This window comes from Hyperolius riggenbachi, chromosome 5, assembly GCF_040937935.1.
Source record: "Hyperolius riggenbachi isolate aHypRig1 chromosome 5, aHypRig1.pri, whole genome shotgun sequence".
Lineage (NCBI taxonomy): Eukaryota > Metazoa > Chordata > Amphibia > Anura > Hyperoliidae > Hyperolius > Hyperolius riggenbachi.
In genome coordinates this window covers 189473575-189494619 of record NC_090650.1, presented here as the reverse complement: position 1 = coordinate 189494619, position 21045 = coordinate 189473575, and the positions used below count along the sequence as shown (strand labels likewise).

General features: G+C 45.0%; 1 protein-coding gene across 4 annotated transcripts in view; it reads left to right on the top strand.

The window, feature by feature from the left end:
- The window catches only part of ADCY1 (adenylate cyclase 1), a 643071-nt gene that overhangs the window by 183857 nt on the left and 438169 nt on the right, over positions 1–21045 (top strand). For all 4 annotated transcript variants that reach the window (XM_068236507.1, XM_068236509.1, XM_068236508.1 and 1 more), the window contains exon 3: positions 16476–16594. In XM_068236507.1, the coding sequence (XP_068092608.1) occupies positions 16476–16594 (119 nt within the window). The remainder of the gene's footprint in view (positions 1–16475; positions 16595–21045) is intronic.

Genomic DNA, 21045 nt, shown 5'->3' with positions numbered 1-21045 from the left:
AACAGAGGACACGAGCGCTTGCTTAACGCTTACCTCACCGAGCCTCCAGCAAGCGTAGCAGACAGACACACGAAAACAGGGACAAGCGAGAGATAGGATCCACAGCACTAGCGAAAAGTGGCTAGCGCGATCCAAGTACAGAGTAGCAGAACAGAAGGATCCCCAGCGCCAGCGAAAAGTGGCCAGCGCGATCCCAGAAGACAGAACAGAAGGATCCCCAGCGCTAGCAAAAAGTAGCTAGTGCGATCCCAGGAGACAGAACAGAAGAGATAGCTGGTAGCAACCGCTGCACCAGCTATACTCCAAGAACAGAGATCAGAACCATTTCCTGTCAACCACCATAGGGACAGGACAATGGCAAACAGGCAAGACAAGACAGAACAGGCAATACAGATAATACAATCCTAACAGCACTAGGGAAATCTGCCTAGCGCAGATTTAGGAATTACTCTAAGCTGATGTCCAAACAGAGAGCAAGGCTGACACCCCACCAGGAGTGTTACATAGGACGAAATCCTTATGAACAGCCAAGCATTGTGGGAAAGACATAGTACTTATAGTACACGCCTCCAATGAATGTGGCCAGGCAATTTGCATGACAACGTATGCAAATTCCTTTGCAAGCACAAGCTGCAAAACTGACAGAAGCTGTTCTTTCCAGAGTCCTGCAGCATGCAAACCTACACAATGGTCAAAAGGCTGGCTGCCTGCACAGGCAGCTGAGCAAATCATCACAGTACCCCCCCCCCCCTCCAGGGTCGAATTCCAGACGACCCTCAAAACTGCTATTAGCAACAGACTTAAATTGAAGACTCATGAAGGTCAGGACAGCCCGACAAGGTCCAATTCCAGAGTCAGTCCACCCGAAACCGACCTCATCGGAAACAGAAGCCACCGAAACATGCCTATCAGTACCACCAGTCTCAGTATAACACCCATCAGGACTGTGAACGCCAGAGAAGAAGCCATCGACACCCTCCAGACAATACCCACCACCTTCCAAGGAGCGTCCGAAAATACCAAACCTGCCACAATACCTGTTCGAAGTGTCCCTTACAACACAAAAGCCACCGTTGATCTTATCCAGGGGACCAAGCAAAATTTCTCCCGGAATCTCCCAGAACCTTTTGAAGCTCCACAGAGATCCCAAGAGGGCAGAACAATCACCAGGCTCACATGGAGAAATACCAAGAACCCCCATGGAACCAATGACAATTCTGGATTCAGAATTACGAGGACACCCATCAAGATCAAGACTTTCAGGGACCACTTCTGGGCATGCAAGCAGGCAGGCTAAATCAGAGCATGTCTCCACCGAGGAAGCATCTGAGTACACTGGTAACCGAGGCACACTTGGGCTTTCTGGGTCACAGAGCACACTGGGGTACATCAGCACAGGAGAAACCTCAGGACATGTCGGGGAACTGCCAACCTCAGAGTCCGGCACGAGGAAACCAAAACCAGAACTGGGCAGAGAATCATCACGAGCAATGGTCTCAAGCACTGGACTTTCAAAAGAAGACTCGGATTCAAATTCGGAAATTTCTGTGACTGTAATATCATCATTGACTACACATGACTGAAGCTCCACCAGAGCTGAAAAGGTAGCCAGCAAGGCAGCAATGCCTACGGAAGAGGGCAACACCTCAGAAAGACTTGGGGGACAGGAGACATCTCCTACAAGTTCTGCACCCTTTGGGAGGAACTCGGAGACCTCCAGAACATCAAACAAGACCTCAGGAACATCATTTTTCAAGTTTTCTAGGAAGGATTCTGAACTATCCATGTTACGGGGCAAAACTGGAACTTTATTTTGTGGACAGGGCAGATGTCCCAGGAATGGTTCCACCATAACCTGAGACTGGATCTCATCATCATGAGGGGAATGTACAGGTATATTTACTGGAACACACACTGACTCCCTAACTTCATTCTCACTGTACCCAGAATTCTGTGTGGCAGTCAAACTAGCTTTAAACTCCAAAACTGCAGAAAAACAAGTAAAAATAGCTGCAATATCTAGACGAGCCTCTAGAGGCAGGGCAGGAGATATTGTACAAGGCAATGTTGACTCATCCAGAGTACAGGGTGGAGAGTCAAAACTTCCCTCAGAGCAAGAAAGGGACTCACAAATGTCAGTGTGATTGGACATCATATTGTTATTCATGGTACAGGGCAGGTTCAGAGAAAGCGTCTCTGAATAAGGCAAAGAGGGTTCAGCATCAGATTCGCAAAACCGAAGCGCTGTCTCACTCTTAGATTCGGCTAACAATGTTGAATCCGAGGAATCAGAACGCAAAACCTGCGAATCAAAATTCACTTTAGGTTGTGAAACTGACGCTTCTATAGCGCAAACCTCCGCGATCTGCGGAGCAGACTGCTAGGCATCTATGACCGAAATGTTGGAGCAACTGTCCCCAGGCAACGGGCCCTTACAGGTGTGAATAGGGTGAGATAGAGACTCATATGCAGAAGAAATAGTGACATCAACAGGACAAACTTTATTAGGCATATTAAATTTACTTTTGACGCTGCATAGTCGAGAACTTTTCCCCATAGCAGGGTCACAGACGGAAGATCTCAAAGATCTGTTTCTAAATGACAAAGGATCCCACACATCCTTGAGGAAACCGGCAGACTCATGCCGATCACAATCTGCAGGAACATCCGAGAAACAGGCATCAGATCGCACAGATTCAAACTGCACACTGTCAGGAGAGAATCCTTCAGGATTCGCACAGGAATCAACCACAGCGGCACACTCATTTATTTCAGATTGCACAAAGTCAAGACTTACATGCTTTACCCCAGAAAGGCAGGAACAATCATCCGACCACGATGTCTCTTTATTGGAATCAATTGGTTGGTGTGTGTGCAACTCATCCAAAATCGTTTGCCATACATAGATCACCAGATCCACATCATCCTTGTCACATTCATCGGAATCAATCAGAAGGTACATAGAGTCAAGACAAGCATTCAAGACATCTTCGCTTTTTGCGATGTAAAAATCGCAAAAGGCTTTCCAATCAAAATCGAATTCCTCCAGCAAGGCCCCAACATCCCAGGAAGCAAATGGGGGTTCAAACAGGCCAGTATCCAGATAATCTCCATAGGGTTGGAGTTCAGGAAAAAGAACAGATTTTTTAACTGCTTTAATGTAGTGTGCGTTCCTACCTATAGCAGGATCCACATAAGCTTTGGATTGGGGCAAAAAAGCCGGAGACGGAACAACATCATTACAAACATCAATAGGAAGTGTTTTATTCCGATGCTTGCGTCTTTTAGTTTTTCTCTTTTTCGCCACTTTGCATGTCTGCTGTTTAAAACCTGAAGTGGCAACAGACACATTGAACTGATTGTCATACTGAAAAGTTTTGCATGGAAGGGAAAGATCAGCTGACTTATCAGCAGCTACACACTCAATCAGAGCAGGTGGTAAGCCAGGCAATTTAAACCAGTGAGAGAATATCTCTGCAAGCAACTGATACAGATTACCATTCCAAGAATTGATTTTGAACAGATTATATGCCCAGGTGAACAAATCGTCTTTTAAGAGCACATAGGCAAACAGAAGAGCCGATGTGGACGGATCAGAAATCTGAAAGGTGGGATTCAGACAAAACCTCACACATTCAGAAAGAAATTCCGCCTTGGTCTCTGAATTAAGCCTTTTAAAGCTCTTAAAGACACAGGATCCAAACTCGACAAAATCGTACATATCGGAATTTCCGTCTACACTGGGGTTTTGGGTTGGGCTGTTCATACTGTAACGATTGTGGAACTTTCCCCGTGATCAGCGCACAACGCGTGCGCTGACACGGCGGAAATCCTCCACAAGCGTATAATTTGCAGGAACCCAGCAAAAGGTGCTACGCACCCGTAGAGGGAAAATTCCTGTCGGCAGATGGCGCTGGGGAGTGCAGAGGAACCAATCCTCTGTACCTCCACAAATGCCAGACAGGAATTGTACAAAACGCAGAACGCAATCGCAAGAGAGGCGATTGCGAATGAGAATGAGCAAAGGGACAGGTTGTATGTGTGTGTGCCAATCCAGTCGCCACCCCGCAACCGCACACACACAACAGCAGATATGAAATAGGAACGCGATCGCCAGAGGTGCGATCGCCAGACAAGACACAAGGCAGATCAGAACAGAATACGAGGTTAGCAAAGGCACAGCAAATAATACAATGAGGAGATACGGAAAATAACAAATGCTAGCTAACCGCGAACACCGCACTCATTCGCAACAGTGCACGCGGTTATGCGCGGTCTCCACGTGATAAGCACAATAGAGACAAGCACGCCTAACTAACCATTAACAGACAAACATGAAACAGAGGACGCGAGCGCTTGCTTAACGCTTACCTCACCGAGCCTCCAGCAAGCGTAGCAGACAGACACACGAAAACAGGGACAAGCGAGAGATAGGATCCACAGCACTAGCGAAAAGTGGCTAGCGCGATCCAAGTACAGAGTAGCAGAACAGAAGGATCCCCAGCGCCAGCGAAAAGTGGCCAGCGCGATCCCAGAAGACAGAACAGAAGGATCCCCAGCGCTAGCAAAAAGTAGCTAGTGCGATCCCAGGAGACAGAACAGAAGAGATAGCTGGTAGCAACCGCTGCACCAGCTATACTCCAAGAACAGAGATCAGAACCATTTCCTGTCAACCACCATAGGGACAGGACAATGGCAAACAGGCAAGACAAGACAGAACAGGCAATACAGATAATACAATCCTAACAGCACTAGGGAAATCTGCCTAGCGCAGATTTAGGAATTACTCTAAGCTGATGTCCAAACAGAGAGCAAGGCTGACACCCCACCAGGAGTGTTACATAGGACGAAATCCTTATGAACAGCCAAGCATTGTGGGAAAGACATAGTACTTATAGTACACGCCTCCAATGAATGTGGCCAGGCAATTTGCATGACAACGTATGCAAATTCCTCTGCAAGCACAAGCTGCAAAACTGACAGAAGCTGTTCTTTCCAGAGTCCTGCAGCATGCAAACCTACACAATGGTCAAAAGGCTGGCTGCCTGCACAGGCAGCTGAGCAAATCATCACACATTCTTTATTCATGGCTGTGTTTTTTGGCAAAATTGTGAGTGAGCCCACTCCCTTGGATGAGAAGCAACCCCACACATGAATGGTCTCAGGATGCTTTACAGTTGGCATAACACAGGACTGATGGTAGCGCTCACCTTTTCTTCTCCTGACAAGCCTTTTTCCAGATGCCCTAAACAATCGGAAAGGGACTTCATCTGAGAATATGACTTTGCCCCAGTCCTCAACAGTCCATTCACCATACTTTCTGCAGAAGATCAATCTGTCCCTGATGTTTTTTGGGGAGAGAAGTGTCTTCTTTGCTGCCCTACTTGACACTCCTAGTGCCGATCGCCGACGGGAGGCTGATGGCGGAGTTCCGCCATTCATGCAGAGATGCTCTCATCAGCGCGCGCAATCTCCTGCAATCCCCGCCCCAAGGATTTTATGCCGATCAGCGTTAGGCGGTCCTGGGTGGTAAAAATCTTGTGGCTATGAACGTCACCATGGAATAGTCTGCTATCTATAAATTATTACAATAGTTGCATTAGTGTAGGACTGAAGTGCAGTACTAACCTGCAAAATTTTCCAAAATATAGAACATATGTTTTTAATAATATATGGTAGTTATTGAGAGGTCTGACCCAATTCTGCATCATGCCTGAAGAAGAAACTTAAAGTTTCGAAAGCTTGCAAAAAACTTTTGTTGTTATGTCTTTGGATTCTCTCCATCTAATATCGAACCACACGCAGCTCATGTTTAAAAAAAGACATTGAGATACGTTTCAATAATTAACATTGTCTATAATGTCTAGGAACTGGCATACAATCTCTGTGAAGTAATTCACAATTAAGTAATTTTTCAGTGATGATAATAACCAATTTAAACCAAGCTATATGTTTTTTGGATCTAGAAATTCAAGTCCATCATACTTTAGATACTATTATTACATTCTTAAAAAACATCTCTGCTTACAGCATTTTGAATGGTAACAATACCCACTACCAAGGCACAATAATAGATATTGTAAGAGGGCATAGGGGATATAGCAAAACATCACTAAAGAAGGCATTGCTAGTGCTGCCATGTCATCTTGAACAGACAAAGTTTTTTAGTTAGTTTTTTTAACCAAAGGGCAGGTAGGAGAGGAATTGTACCTACAGTAACAGCAGGAAAAGCGTCACTTTAACATGACGCATAAGAGTTAGAGGGCCAGATTTATCAAAGCATTACCGACAGTTTTTTTATAGACAATTAACATTGTCTATAATGTCTAGGAACTGGCATACAATCTCTGTGAAGTAATTCACAATTAAGTAATTATTCAGTGATGATAATAACCAATTTAAACCAAGCTATATGTTTTTTGGATCTAGAAATTCAAGTCCATCATACTTTAGATACTATTATTACATTCTTAAAAAACATCTCTGCTTACAGCATTTTGAATGGTAACAATACCCACTACCAAGGCACAATAATAGATATTGTAAGAGGGCATAGGGGATATAGCAAAACATCACTAAAGAAGGCATTGCTAGTGCTGCCATGTCATCTTGAACAGACAAAGTTTTTAGTTAGTTTTTTTAACCAAAGGACAGGTAGGAGAGGAATTGTACCTACAGTAACAGCAGGAAAAGCGTCACTTTAACATGACGCACGCATAAGAGTCAGAGGGCCAGATTTATCAAAGCATTACCGACAGTTTTTTCTTCTTAAACCATTCTAACCAGCAGAGGAACTGTTCTGCATGATAATAAGAAACTTCTTAAATCCTACTTAATAGCAGGGATGGTCGTAGTCAGCCAACTTCGCTACGCTGGAACTACACGTAGTTTTATGCAATTACGCTCCGCCAAACTACGGCTTTGAAATCAAATATTCGCTTCATATGCATTTTGTAGACTAAAATTGCGTTAAATTCATAATTACGCGTAGTGCGAAGCGTAGTCTATACTGATGCTTATGCCCGCATGCAGAAAATTCCCCTTTCCAATGCATAAATTTGTAAGCATACAATCGCACGCGGAAAATTAGACCCGAGTAACGCATTTTTAGTTCACTACGCAATACACATGTAACTACACATAGTGGGCGTAAGCTATGCGTAGCAGTACTTAGCTACGCGTAAATTCGTAAGCGTAGTTTTGAAACTTCACCGACGAACTACGATGCGTAGATGCGAACTACGATGCGTAAATTCGCACTGGCGTAGTTTCTGCTCATCCCTGCTTAATAGTAGCAGTTTAGTGTGAATTTCGAGAGCTGCGCTATAGTTAAAGAACCACTATCGTGAAAAGCATAACATTTAAAATGCGTTTAAGCACATACAGATAAGAAGTACATTTCTTCCAGAGAAAAATGAGCCATAAAATATGTTTCTCCTATGGTTCTGTCACTTACAGCAGGCAGTAGAAATCTGACAGAACCGACAGGTTATGGACTAGCCCATCTCCTCATGGGGGATTTTCATGGTTTTGTTTAGTTTCAAAAGCACTTAGCAAAAGGCAGTTGCACTGCTCAACTGTCAAAAAAAAGTGTGCAGTGAGCTGGCCAGCATCTATTTATAAATCTTTTTCAAGGATTGTCTTTATAAAGAATAGAGGCCATGCTGAGAATCCCCTATGGAGAGATGGACTAGCCCAAAACCTGTCGGTAATGTTAGATTTCTACTACCTGCTGTAAGTGATAAAAGATAAAAGTAATTCATCACTCATTTTACTCTGGAAGAAACGTATTTCTTATTTGTATATGTTTACATGTATTTTAAATTTTACAATTTTCGCGATAGTGGTCCTTTAAGAAAAGTGCAAATCCATCCCTAAAAGCATCACCAACAGTTTTTTCTTCTTAACCTCCTTGCCGTTCTAAAAAATCCGGCAAGGAGGCAGCGTTGCACTTTTTGTTTAATTTTTTTTTTTTTAAATCATGTAGCGAGCCCAGGGCTCGCTACATGATAGCCGCTGAGCGGCAGCATCCCCCACCCACTCCGATCGCCTTCGGCGATCAGAGTATGCAGGGAATCCCGTTGAGAACGGGATTTCCTGCAGGGCTTCCCCGGTCGCCATGGCGACCGGGCGGGATGACGTCACCGACGTCATGGACGTCGTGACGTCAGAGGGAATCCCGATCCGCCCCTTAGCGCTGCCTGGCACTGATTGGCCAGGCTGCGCAGGGGTCTGGGGCGGGGGGGGGGGGGCGGCTCGGCGCGGCGGGTAGCGGCGAATCGGCGGCGAGCGGCGGCGATCGCGTACTACACGCAGCTAGCAAAGTGCTAGCTGCGTGTAGGAAAAAAAATTATGCAAATCGGCCCAGCGGGGCCTGAGAAATCCTCCTGCGCAGGTTACCCCGAACTGTGTTCGGGATAACCGGCAAGGAGGTTAAACAACTCTAGCCAGCAGGGAGGACAGTTCTGCATAATAATAAAACAATTCCTAAATCCTACTTAATATAGGCAACTTAATATGAATTTCTAGCTCTGCACTACTGTTAAGAAAAGTGCACATCCATCCCTAAACTGCCACAGATTAAGATGTGCTTAACAGCATTTCTACACAGCTTGTGCAGTAGAGATGGTCCGAACGGTTCCCGGGGAACCTCTGTGGTTCGCTTTTGCGGAGAACCGCAAACTTTTCCGGAAGTTCGGTTAGCCCCCATAGTGTATCATGAGGGTCAACTTTGACCCTCTACATCACAGTCAGCAGGCACATTGTAGCCAATTAAGCTGCACTCCCTCCTGGAGCCCCCCCCCCCCCCCTATAAAAGGCAGGCAACGTCAGGCTTTTCACTCACTTGCATGCCTGCAGTAATTAGTGAAGGGATAGCTGTTGCAGTCTCTCATAGGGAAAGCTTAGTTAGGCTCTTGTAGGCTTGTTAGCTTGCTCCTTGCTGATTCTTATTGAAGAAGAGAGAGCTTTTTGAGAGCTAATCTTGTTCTTGTGATCTATTTTTTTTTCTGTGTGTCCCACTGGCACTTGTGTTGTATAGACAGCCTTAATAATTCATACTGTGTGTTTGCCACTGCCAGGCTCAGCACATTCAGTGACTACTACCTGCGTGTGTGACAGGTGCACATTGTATTACCCACTGCATATACCTACCTGTTGTTCACTGTGCACCCACCCACCTTCTTGAGTGCACGCAGAGTCACTCTGCCTGTCCGGTATCTGTCTGTGTGTGACAGGTGCACATTGTAATACCCAGTACTGAATATATCTACCTGACAGTCACTGTTGTTCTATCATTGAGCTACCACAGCCCGGTGACCATATGGGCTTGAAAACTGCCATAGCCTGCACTCTGGCCATGGTGCGCACCAGTCCCTCATGGCCGTCACTACACAAACAGCTGTTTGCGGTGCGTTTCACAGTGAGTTTGGTGTGTCAGTGTGAAGCAGTACTCTAATTACACTCCTTGATTGATGTACACACATGCAAGATGTTTTAAAGCACTGGGCTTGAAAACCGCCACGGCCTGCACTCTGGCCATGGTGCGCACCAGTCCAGCATGGCCGTCACTACACAAACAGCTGTTTGCGGTGCGTTACACAGTGATTTTGGTGTGTCAGTGTGAAGCAGTACTCTAATTACACTCCCTGATAGAGATGAGCGTAATGGCGTAATTACGATTTCGCGAAATTTCGCGTAATTAGTGTAATTACGTTTATGGCCGTAAGTACATAATCGTAATGAAGAAGGATTTCGCGAAATTTTGCGTAAGCGTATTTTTCGCATTGCAACGGGTATTACGAAATTAATGCGTATGGCCATGCTCCCGAAGCGGAAAAGTTGACGCATGGATGAATGTTAGGTAGCCGCCGACTTTAAGGGTTAATAGCAAAGCCCCCTTAAATGCTAAGAGCCTCAAATTTGGAGAATATATTAAGGAGATCAGGAGGAATAAGAGGAAATTTTTTTTTTCAAAAAGACCTTATAGTTTTTGAGAAAATCGATGTTAAAGTTTCAAAGGAAAAATGTAAACATTTAAAAACCCGCCGACTTTAACGGTTAATAGCAAAGCCTGCTTAAAATTTAGGAACACCAAATTCCCAGGGTATATTAAGGGGATCAGTGGGAATAAGAGGAAAAAAATTTTTTCAAAAAGACCTTATAGTTTTTGAGAAAATCGATTTTCAAGTTTCAAGGGCGAAAATGTCTTTTAAATGCAGAAAATGTCAGGTTTTTTTGCACAGGTAACAATAGTGTATTATTTTCATAGATTCCCCCAAGTGGGAAGAGTTTTACTTACTTCGTTCTGAGTGTGGGAAATATAAAAAAAAACTACGTGGGGTCCCCCCTCCCAGACCTCTTTAACCCCTTGTCCCCCATGCAGGCTGGGATAGCCAGAATGCGGAGCACCGGCCGCGTGGGGCTCTGCACCCTGACTATACCAGCCCGCATGGTCCATGGATTGGGGGGGTCTCGGAAGGGGAGGGGCAGCCAAGCTTTCCCCTCCCCCTCCGAGCCCTTGTCCAATCCAAGGACAAGGGGCTCTTCTCCACCTCCGATGGGCGGTGGAGGTGGAGGCCGCGATTTCCTGGAGGGGGGGTTCATGGTGGAATCTGGGAGTCCCCTTTAAAAAGGGGTCCCCCAGATGCCCACCCCCCCCTCCCAGGAGAAATGAGTATAGAGGTACTTGTACCCTTACCCATTTCCTTTAAGAGTTAAAAGTAAATAAACACACAAACACTTAGAAAAAGTATTTTAATGGAACAAAAAACATAACCACGAAAAAAGTCCTTTAATATTCTTAATTAACCATTAATACTTACCTGTCCCTTTAAATAAATGATCCTTCGAAATAGCCTCGGAAATGTTCTATCAGTTACAATGTAACAAAGTTATTACAATGTAACAACTTTGTTACATTGTAACTACGCCGCACCCGACGTCACTCGCCGCCGCCGCATACGCGTCTGCGCTGCACGGACCCGACAGAGCTCTGAGCTATATAGCTCAGAGCTCTCTAAAGCATCTTTGTATTTGGGCTCCAAGGAGCCCCATTGGTCCTTAGCAGACCAATGGGGTTCCTTCTATTTATTTAAAGGGACAGGTAAGTATGCCCCTCCCCTTCCGAGACCCCCCAATCCATGGACCATGCGGGCTGGTATAGTCAGGGTGCGGAGCCCCACGCGGACGGTGCTCCGCATTCTGGCTATCCCAGCCTGCATGGGGGACAAGGGGTTAAAGAGGTCTGGGAGAGGGGACCACACGTCGTTTTTTTTTTATATTTCCCACACTCAGAACGAAGTAAGTAAAACTCTTCCCACTTGGGGGAATCTATGAAAATAATACACTATTGTTACCTGTGCAATTGACATTTTCTGCATTTAAAAGACATTTTCGCCCTTGAAACTTAAAAGTCGATTTTCTCAAAAACTATAAGGTCTTTTTTAAAAAAAAATGTTTTCCTCTTATTCCCACTGATCCCCTTAATATACCCTGGGAATTTGGTGTTCCTAAACTTTAAGCAGGCTTTGCTATTAGCCGTTAAAGTCGGCGGGTTTTTAAATGTTTACATTTTTCCTTTGAAACTTTAACATCGATTTTCTCAAAAACTATAAGGTCTTTTTGAAAAAAAAAATTTTTTCTCTTATTCCTCCTGATCTCCTTAATATATTCTCCAAATTTGAGGCTCTTAGCATTTAAGGGGGCTTTGCTATTAACCCTTAAAGTCGGCGGCTTTTTTATATTATACGGAGCGTTACGGTTTAACGCGAAATTACGGTAGCGTTTAATGCGAAATTACGGCATGAACGAAACGCGAAATTATGCGTTGAAAATTACGCTTACGGTATTTTCAATTACGATTTTAATGGCAATTACGCTACTGTAATTTCGTATCGTAATCGCAAATTTCGCATGCGTAATTTTAGTAATGCGAAATTATGAAAATTTCAGCTCAACTCTACTCCCTGATTGATGTATACACATGCAAGATGTTTTAAAGCACTTTAGGCCTGCAATTTAGCATGCAATATGATTTCTGCGCTGCTTTGTGTCAAATACAGTTTTTTCCCTGGAACTTTTGGCATCTATCCCGCTCATCCATGCCCCCCTCCAGGTGTTAGACCCCTTGAAACATCTTTTCTATCACTTTTGTGGCCAGCATAAATGTTTCTAGTTTTCAAAGTTCGCCTCCCCATTGAAGTATATAAGTTCGCGAACCCGGTTTGCAAACCGAAAATCGGAGGTTCGGGCCATCTCTATTGTGCAGTGCAGACTAGGAATGATTTGTGAAGGGCTCCTCCCTCTTACTGAATAATATAACCGGTTCAGCGCCGCAGTGCCGAAAATCTCATGCATCCGAGCAACGTTCACCTCCCATTCATTCGCCTATAACTTTATTGCTACTTATCACAATGAATTGATCTATAGCTTGTTTTTTCCGCCACCAATTAGGCTTTCTGTGGGTGATACATTTTGCTAAGAGCCACTTTACTGTAAATGCATTTTAACAGGAAGAATAAGAAAAAAACTGAAAAAATTCATTATTTCTCAGTTTTTGGCCATTATAGTTTGAAATTAATATACGCTACCGTAATTAAAACGCATGTATTTTATTTGCCCATCTGTCCCGGTTATTACACCATTTAAACGATGTCCCTATCACAATTTATAGTGCCGATATTTCATTTAGAAATAAAGGTGCATTTTTTCAATTTGCGTCCATCACTATTTAGAAGCTTATAACTTTAAATAATATAATAACATATTCTCTTGACATGCATATTTAAAAAGTTCAGACCCTTGGGTAACTATTTATGTTGTTTTTGTTTTTGTTTTTTTAATTGTTTTTTTTTTTTTTTTTTATAAAAAAAAGTGTATGTGGGTAATTTTTGGTGTGGGAGGGAAACTGCTAATTTTAAATGTAAAATAATGTTTTTTTTTAATCAAAAATGTATGTGGGTGCAGTTTACTATTTGGCCACAAGATGGCCACAGTGAAAAAAGTCCTAGATGCGAACCAGCTCGCATCTAGGAACTAAAATGCTGAGGAGTTGTTTCCTGGGGGCAGAAATACCGCGCTCTCTGAAGAGAAAGCGTCGGTATTTCTGCGGGGAAGTTAGATCGGTGAATGGGAATTATATTCCCATTCACTGATCGGGGGGCTAGCGGCAGGCAGCGGGAGCGCGCGCGGGGGCGCGCCCGATCGCGCGCACGAGCCGGCGGCAGCACCAGTGCCTATCTGGACGAGGAAACTCGTCCAGATAGGCCGAACTGGATAAAGCTGATCTGTTCTTAACCCTTCCACTGATGGACATTGATGCAATACAACAGATGTATTGGTTACCTCAACAGCAGCAATTTCCCTCACACACTTCACTGTCTGAGATACCTTCCTAACGCCTCCTATTCCTAACAGTTTAACTTCTTGCCGACCGCTCCACGCCAATTGGTGTGAATGCGGTGGCAGCCACAGGAACGCTCAACGCCAATTGGCGTGAAGTCCTGGGGCCGGAGATTGCAGGCAAACGTGCATGCCAATCCCCTGCAATCTCTGCTCCATTATCAGTATAAACAAAAAAATAAATAAACAAACATGCCGGCAGCAATCAGAGCTCACCAACAGAAAACTGTCTTAGTGGGCAGGGTCACTTGTGTGCTTAGTTGTATGGCCCTGCAAAGAGCCCTTAAAGCTGCAGTGGCCTAATTTGTAAAAAAAGAGCCTGGTCACTAGGGGGGTGTAAGCCTATGGTCCTTAAGTAGTTAAGAAGGAAACTGCACTATTTAGTGATTTCTTAAGGTATCTGAGACAGTTCTGCATGGATTTCTAAAAACCTACCAATATTTTGTCTCAGACACTCTTGATAAATGTCCCCAGAGTTCCCCCTAGCTTATCTTAATTATGTACAATACATTTTTATTACTCCGGTCAGAACAGTATATAGATAGTAGGATAAAAAGTGGTCTCCATATCGTGAAGTCTGTGTCATGGTAGCTATACACAGAACTTCCACAGATCAGCTGTAACAATCTTACCTTCTAGCAGCGGCTCCCACGGCATCTCCGGCGGCGTTCCCAAGCGTGGTGGTACTTCCAATCAGCTGGCTTCTGGTGGCGTCACCGGCATCCCTCCAGCGGTGGCTCAGCAGACACGCATGCGCAATTCGTCCTGTCGGACGCGCGCAGGGCAGAGTGGCCCTTATAGGCTTAGGAGGCGTGTCTAACTGGAGGTGATGTGATTCTCAGGGCGGGCTTTGCTTTGCCTCTTGGGTATATTAGGCTAAGTGAGTCATTTGCTCACTGGCCTTGATACTAATCAGTTCACTGGTTCTTGGCCCTAGCTACAACAACAACAACAACAACAAAAAATAACATTTGTAAAGCGCTTTTCTCCCGTAGGACTCAAAGCGCATAAGCATGGCTCAGACCATCGTGGTACAGAGGAAGAATTTTATAAGTCTGGAAATGCCAGGCTAAACAGGTGGCTTTTCAGTCTAGATTTGAATAGCTCCAGGGATGGTGCTGTCTTTACTGGGTGTGGCAGGGAGTTCCAAAGAGTAGGGGCAGCATGACAGAAGGCTCTGTCTCCAGATTTTTTGAGGTGCACTCTGGGAGTGACCAAGTTTATAGAACTTGCTGATCTGAGGTTGTGGGAGGTGTGGTGCAGCTTCAGCAAGTCCTTCATGTATCCAGGGCCCAGATTGTGCAGGGATTTGAATGTCAGCAGTCCAATCTTGAAGAGTATTCTTCATTCTACTGGTAGCCAGTGCAGTGAGCGAAGGATCGGTGTAATGTGACAGTGGCGAGGCTGGTTTGTTAGCAATCTGGCAGCAGCTTTCTGCACTAATTGCAGGCGACGCAGGTCCTTTTTGGGGAGGCCTGCATAAAGGGCATTGCAGTAGTCCAGCCGTGATGTAATGAAGGCGTGAACTAGGGTTGGAAGATCCTCTGGGGGAATCAGATGTTTGATCTTTGCAATGTTGTTCAGATGAAAGTTAGTTCAGCTAGAGAGTTTGAGAGCTAGATTTCATATATTGCGCATCAGCGCGATATATATGTACTCTAGTCAGTCAGTTTTGTATATTATTGTAATATTGTATATTGTCTTGTGTACAGACCTTTGCCTGCCTCTTGACTACGAATCTGCCTAGCCCTTCTATATTACTGCCATCTGATTACTGTGTACAACTCGGCCTGTCCCTGACTTCGCTTCTGTTTGATCCTTCCAATACAACAGACATCTGACTTATGTGTATGACTCGACCTGATATTTGACTACGATTTTGCCTAGCTCTTCTGTACCATAGACATCTGACTCACGTGAATGATCTCAGCCTGTCTCTGATTACGATATTCTCAATAGTACTGTGATTTGCACTTGTTACGCTAGCCTCTTCACGTATCAGTGTGATATCAGCAAGGAAAACTGTTATACAGAGTGTAAACAGTGCAAGTATGCATCCTCTCAAAGCAAAATAAGACCTGGAACTCACTAGCAGTACGTTTCTAAGGATTTTCTAAGCAAGTGTGATTTGAAAAGCTCTTGCTAATGCAATGCTATGTGTGTGATCCCACTGCTACTAGTAGGTCGGCGGTCTAAAGGACAGGTTTCTGGTGAACACTTTAACATAACATAGCAGTGTAAGCTGCATGTAGATTGTGTAGATGTTGTCAAACAATGGACCACTGTGGCAAAGACAGATCTATCTATGACATGGGTCAGATGGTGCATGTGCTGCACCCTTTGTGGCAGAACAAGGTAGCAATGTAACAAAACCGTTAAAAAGGAACTCCAGTGAAAATAATGTAATACAAAAGTGCTTAATTTTTACAATAAGTGTGTATAAATGATTTAGTCAGTGTTTGCTCATTGTAAAATCTTTCCTCTCCCTGATTTACATTCTGACATTTATCACATGGTGACATTGTTACTGCTGGCAGGCAATGTCACTGGAAGTATCTGCTGCTTGCTTTTTTGGCAGTTGTAAACAGCTGTTATTTCCCACAATGCAACAAGGCTCCCAAAGTGTGATGTCAGGACCTCAGAGCTGTGAGGCACTGACATTATTTGTGGGAGGGGTTTCACCTCAAAATCAGCCATACAGAGCCCCCTGATGATCCGTTTGAGAAAAGGAATAGATTTCTCATGGGAAAGGGGGTATCGGCTACTGATACAATGCACTGGATACTAAGCCGCTGCAGCAGGTCCTGCAAGATGCACGCCAGCATAGTGGAAGCTAGACCTCACTGATAATCTAGCTGCACTTCGGAATTATCTACATGTTTTGTGCATCATCTTTTGTGAACTTTAGAGCAACCATTAAATATTGGTAGCCTGAAAACTATTTCAAATTATCATTTATACTTCTAATAATTAATTTTCATCTTTGAATGTTTCGGGTATATGAATATTTGTATTGGTAAACACTAAGAAATATAAATAGACTATTTCCAATATGCTCTTTTTTTCCCCGTTAGGAACGTCTTTTAATGAGCCTTTTACCTAGAAATGTTGCCATGGAAATGAAAGAAGATTTTCTGAAGCCACCTGAGAGAATTTTCCACAAGATTTATATTCAAAGACATGACAATGTTAGGTAAGATTGACATTTAAGTGTAAAAATATTACAAATATTATATAGTTACATGCAAATATATAATAAAAGTGTCATTGAAAATTATAACAGATTATAAGTATTTTGCAATATTATCTGATTCTATCTAGTTCTCTATCTGTATAATTGTTTTTTGTTCTAACTGATCTCTATTGAGAACACTAGTATTAATTTATCCATCCTCCTGGACACCTTATCTATATATGTTTGTATTTTTGTTTACAGACATGTTCATGATCAGTTTAAAGGAAACCTTTACTATCGCAGAAAACAAAGTTAGATATTAGTCCAGAGGTTTCCCATCTGCTCCTCAACCACACCATTGCTGCGCAGGATCCCAATTCATATTGGCAGCTTCTCTGTCCTTCGTGTTCAAGTATGTCCATACTGCACATGTGCAAGTACAAACAAAAAGAGGGTCCCAGCCATTGGCAGTAAGGCGAAGGAACACATTGGAAGCCTCTGGACTATAAAGGTTTGCTTTAATATACTTTAGTTTAAACACTGTATGCAGCATTAAATATTTACATATGGTCAAACATCCATTGTTTGGTGACAGATCAGAGGGTGATTACCATATTTTCCTGACCATATTTTTTTCTAACCAAAAGTGTGTGTGTCTGTGTGTGTGTGTGTGTTGTGTGTGTGTGTGTGGGGGGGGGGGGTTCAATGCGTCTTATGGTGTGATTAATACAATTAGGACCAGCACCAACTATCCCACATAGCGAATAACAGAAGTCAGCTGCCACCAGACCCAGGAAATGGGAAATGCACACTCTTGGCTAGTTAGAGGGGAAGCAGTGGCACACCACTAATCAACCAGGAATACTGAGGCTGTAAGCTTCAATCAGGCAAGGGCACTGCCACCAGACCCACCAACCATGGCCGACCGCTGCTCCCTTTGATTACCGGTGCCAATAATCTCATGGGCGGGACCACGGCTCCATCATTGGGGCCAATCACTGTACTGTGATTGGCTCCATCACACGTTCAGTAGCGGTGTCCTATCAGTATTCACTGTGTAACGATTGTGGAATTCTCTCCGTGATCAGCGCACAAGACGTGCGCTGACACTCCGGAAATCCTCCACAAGCGTATAATTTGCGGGAACCCAGCAAAAGGTGCAATGCACCTGTAGAGGGAAATTCCCGTCGACAGGGGGAGCTGTGGAGTGCAGAGGAACAGCTCCTCTGCCCTGCCACACACGCCAGACAGGAATTGCATGAAGGGACGGAACGCAGGGCAAGATAGCCCTGAAGGAGCGAGAGCAAAGCGACAGATTGTATGTGTGTGCACCAAACTAGTCGCCAACCCGCGACAGTGCATACACAACAGCAGATAGGAAGCAGGAACGCAATCGCGAGAGAGGCGATTGCCAGAGGTGACACAAGGCTACAGCAAGGCTGAGCACAAGAGTAGCAAAAGCACAGCAAATCATACAATGAGGAGATACGGAAAAAAACCAACGCTAGCTAAACGCGAACACCGCACTCATTCGCAACAGTGCACGTGTTTATGCGCGGTCCCCGCGTGATAAGCACAACAGAGACAAGCATGCCTAACTAACCACCGACAGACAAACACGAAACAGAGGACGCGAGCGCTTGCTTAACGGTTACCTCACCGAGCCTCCAGCAAGCGTTCGTAGCAGACAAGACAGACACACGAAAACATGAACAAGCGAGAGATAGGATCCACAGCACTAGCAAAAGTGGCTAGTGCGATCCAGGAAGACAGAACAGAAGGATCCACAGCGCTAGCGTAAGATGCTAGTGCGATCCAGGTACAGAGTAGCATACCAGAAGAATCCACAGCACTAGCGCAAGATGCTAGTGCGATCCAGAAAGACAGATCAGAAGGAGCTACCAGTAACAACTGCTGTTCCGGTTAGCACCCAGACACACTGAACGATTTCCTGTCAACCACCGCTGGGACAGGACAATCGCAACAGACAAACAAAACAGATATGCAATCCTAACTGCACTAGGGAAACCTGCCTAGTGCAGTCCCAGGGATTACTCTAGGCTAATCTTCAAACAAAGAGCAAGGCTGACACTCCAGGCGAGTGTTACACAGGACTAACTCTTATGACCAGCAACTTACTGTGGGAAACATAGCTCTTTATAGAGCAAGCCCACAAAGGATGTGGCTAGGCAATCTGCATGACAAACATATGCAAATTCCTCAGCAGCAAGCTGCAATACTGACAAAAGGTCTCTCCTCCAGAGACCTGCAGAATGCAGACCTGAACAGTGGTCAAAAGGCTGCCTGCCTGCGCAGGCAGCCACGCTGATCCTCACAGTACCCCCCCCCCCCTAGGGTCGGATTCCAGGCGACCCTCTAACCTGATATTTGCAAAAGACTCTAACTGAAGACTCATGAAGGTCAGGACAGCCCGACAAGGCCCAATTCCAGAGTCAGTCCAGCCGAAACCGACCTCATCGGAAGCAAACGCCACCGAAACATGCCCATCAGTACTACCAGTCTCAGTATAACACCCATCAGGACTGTGAATGCCCGAGAAGAAGCCATCGACCCTCTCCAGACAATACCCATCACCTTCCAAGGAGCGTCCGAAAATACCAAACCTGCCACAATACCTGTTCGAAGTGTCCCTTACAACAGGGGTCCCCAACCTGGGGGCCGCGGCCCCTTTGGTGGTCCCTGGGCAGTTTTTCTGAGGGGCCGAGTGTATATACTACACTCACAATCGGGGGAAAAAAGGCAGGAGGGGGACTGCCGCCGCCACTAACCACGACCCCCAAATCCCCGCCCCCCTCCCCCGGGCCCCAGAGAAAAGTTTGGTCGGTATAGGGGGCCCCGGGCTCAAAAAGGTTGGGGACCCCTGCCTTACAACACAAAAGCCACTGTTGATCTTATCCAGGGTACCAAGCAAAATTTCTCCCGGAATCTCCCAGAACCTTTTGAAGCTCCACAGAGATCCCAAGAGGGCAGAACAATCACCAGGCTCACATGGAGAACTATCAAGCCCTCCTATGGAACCAATGACTATTCTGGATTCAGAATTACGAGGACACCCATCAAGATCAAGACTTTCAGGGACCACTTCTGGGCATGCAAGCAGGCAGGCCATATCAGAGCATGTCTCCACCGAGGAAGCATCTGAGCATGCTGGTAACCGAGGCACACTTGGGCTTTCTGGGTCACAGAGCACATTGGGGTACACCAGCACAGGAGAAACCTCAGAACATGTCGGGGAACTGCCAACCTCAGAGTCCGGCACAACAGGACCAAAACCAGTACCAGGCAGAGGATCATCATGAGCAGTGGTCTCAAGCACAGGACTTTAAAAAAAAAAACTCGGACTCAGGCTTAGAAGTCTCAGTGACTGTAATGGTATCTGACAAAAACTCATCATTGACTACGCATAACTGAAGCTCCACCAGAGCTGAAAAAGTAGCCAGCAAGGCAGCAATGCCTACTGAAGTGGGAACACCTCAGAAGGACTTGGGGGGCAGGAGACATCTCCTACAAGTTCTGCACCCTTTGGGAGGAACTCGGAGGTCTCCAGGACATCAGGCAAGACCTCAGGAACATCATTTTTCAAGTTTTCTAAGAAGGATTCTGAACTATCCATGTTACAGGGCAAAACTGGAACTTTATTTTGTGGACAGGACAGATGTCCCAGGGAAGGTTCCACCATAAACTGAGACTGAATTTCATCATCATGAGCGGAACGTACAGGAATATTTACTGGAACACACACTGACTCTCTAATTTTAATCTCGCTGCACCCAGAATTCTGCGTAGCAGTCAAACTAGCTTGCAACTCCAAAACTGCAGAAAAACAGGTGAGTATAGTGGCAATACCCAGACGAGCCTCTAGGGACACTGCAGGAGACTCTAAACAAGGCCATCTTAACTCATCCAGAGTACAGGGTGCAGAATCAGCATTTTCCTCAGAACAAGAAAGGAATTCACAAATGTCAGCGTGATTGGACATCATATTGTTATTCATGGTACAGGGCAGGCTCAGAGAAACTTTCTCTGGACCCAGCAAAGATGCTTCAGAGTCAGATTCGCAAAACCAAAGCGCTGTCTCACTCTTAGATTCGGCTAACAATGTCAAATCCGAGGAGTCAGAACGCAAAACTTGCGAATCAAAAATCGCTTTAGGTTGTGAAACTGACGCTTCCATAGCGCAAACCTCCGCGATCTGCAGGGCAGACTGTAAGGCGTTCAGGACAGAAACACTGGAGCAACTGTCACCAGGCAACGGGCCCTTACAGGTGTGAACAGGGTGAGACAAAGACACATCTGCAGTAGAAATAGCGACAACATCAGGAAAAACTTTATTAGACATATTCATTTTACTTTTGATGCTGCAAAATTTAGGAATTTTCCCCATGGCAGGATCACAGATGGAAGATCTTAAAGATCTGTCTCTAAATGACAAGGGGTCCCACACATCC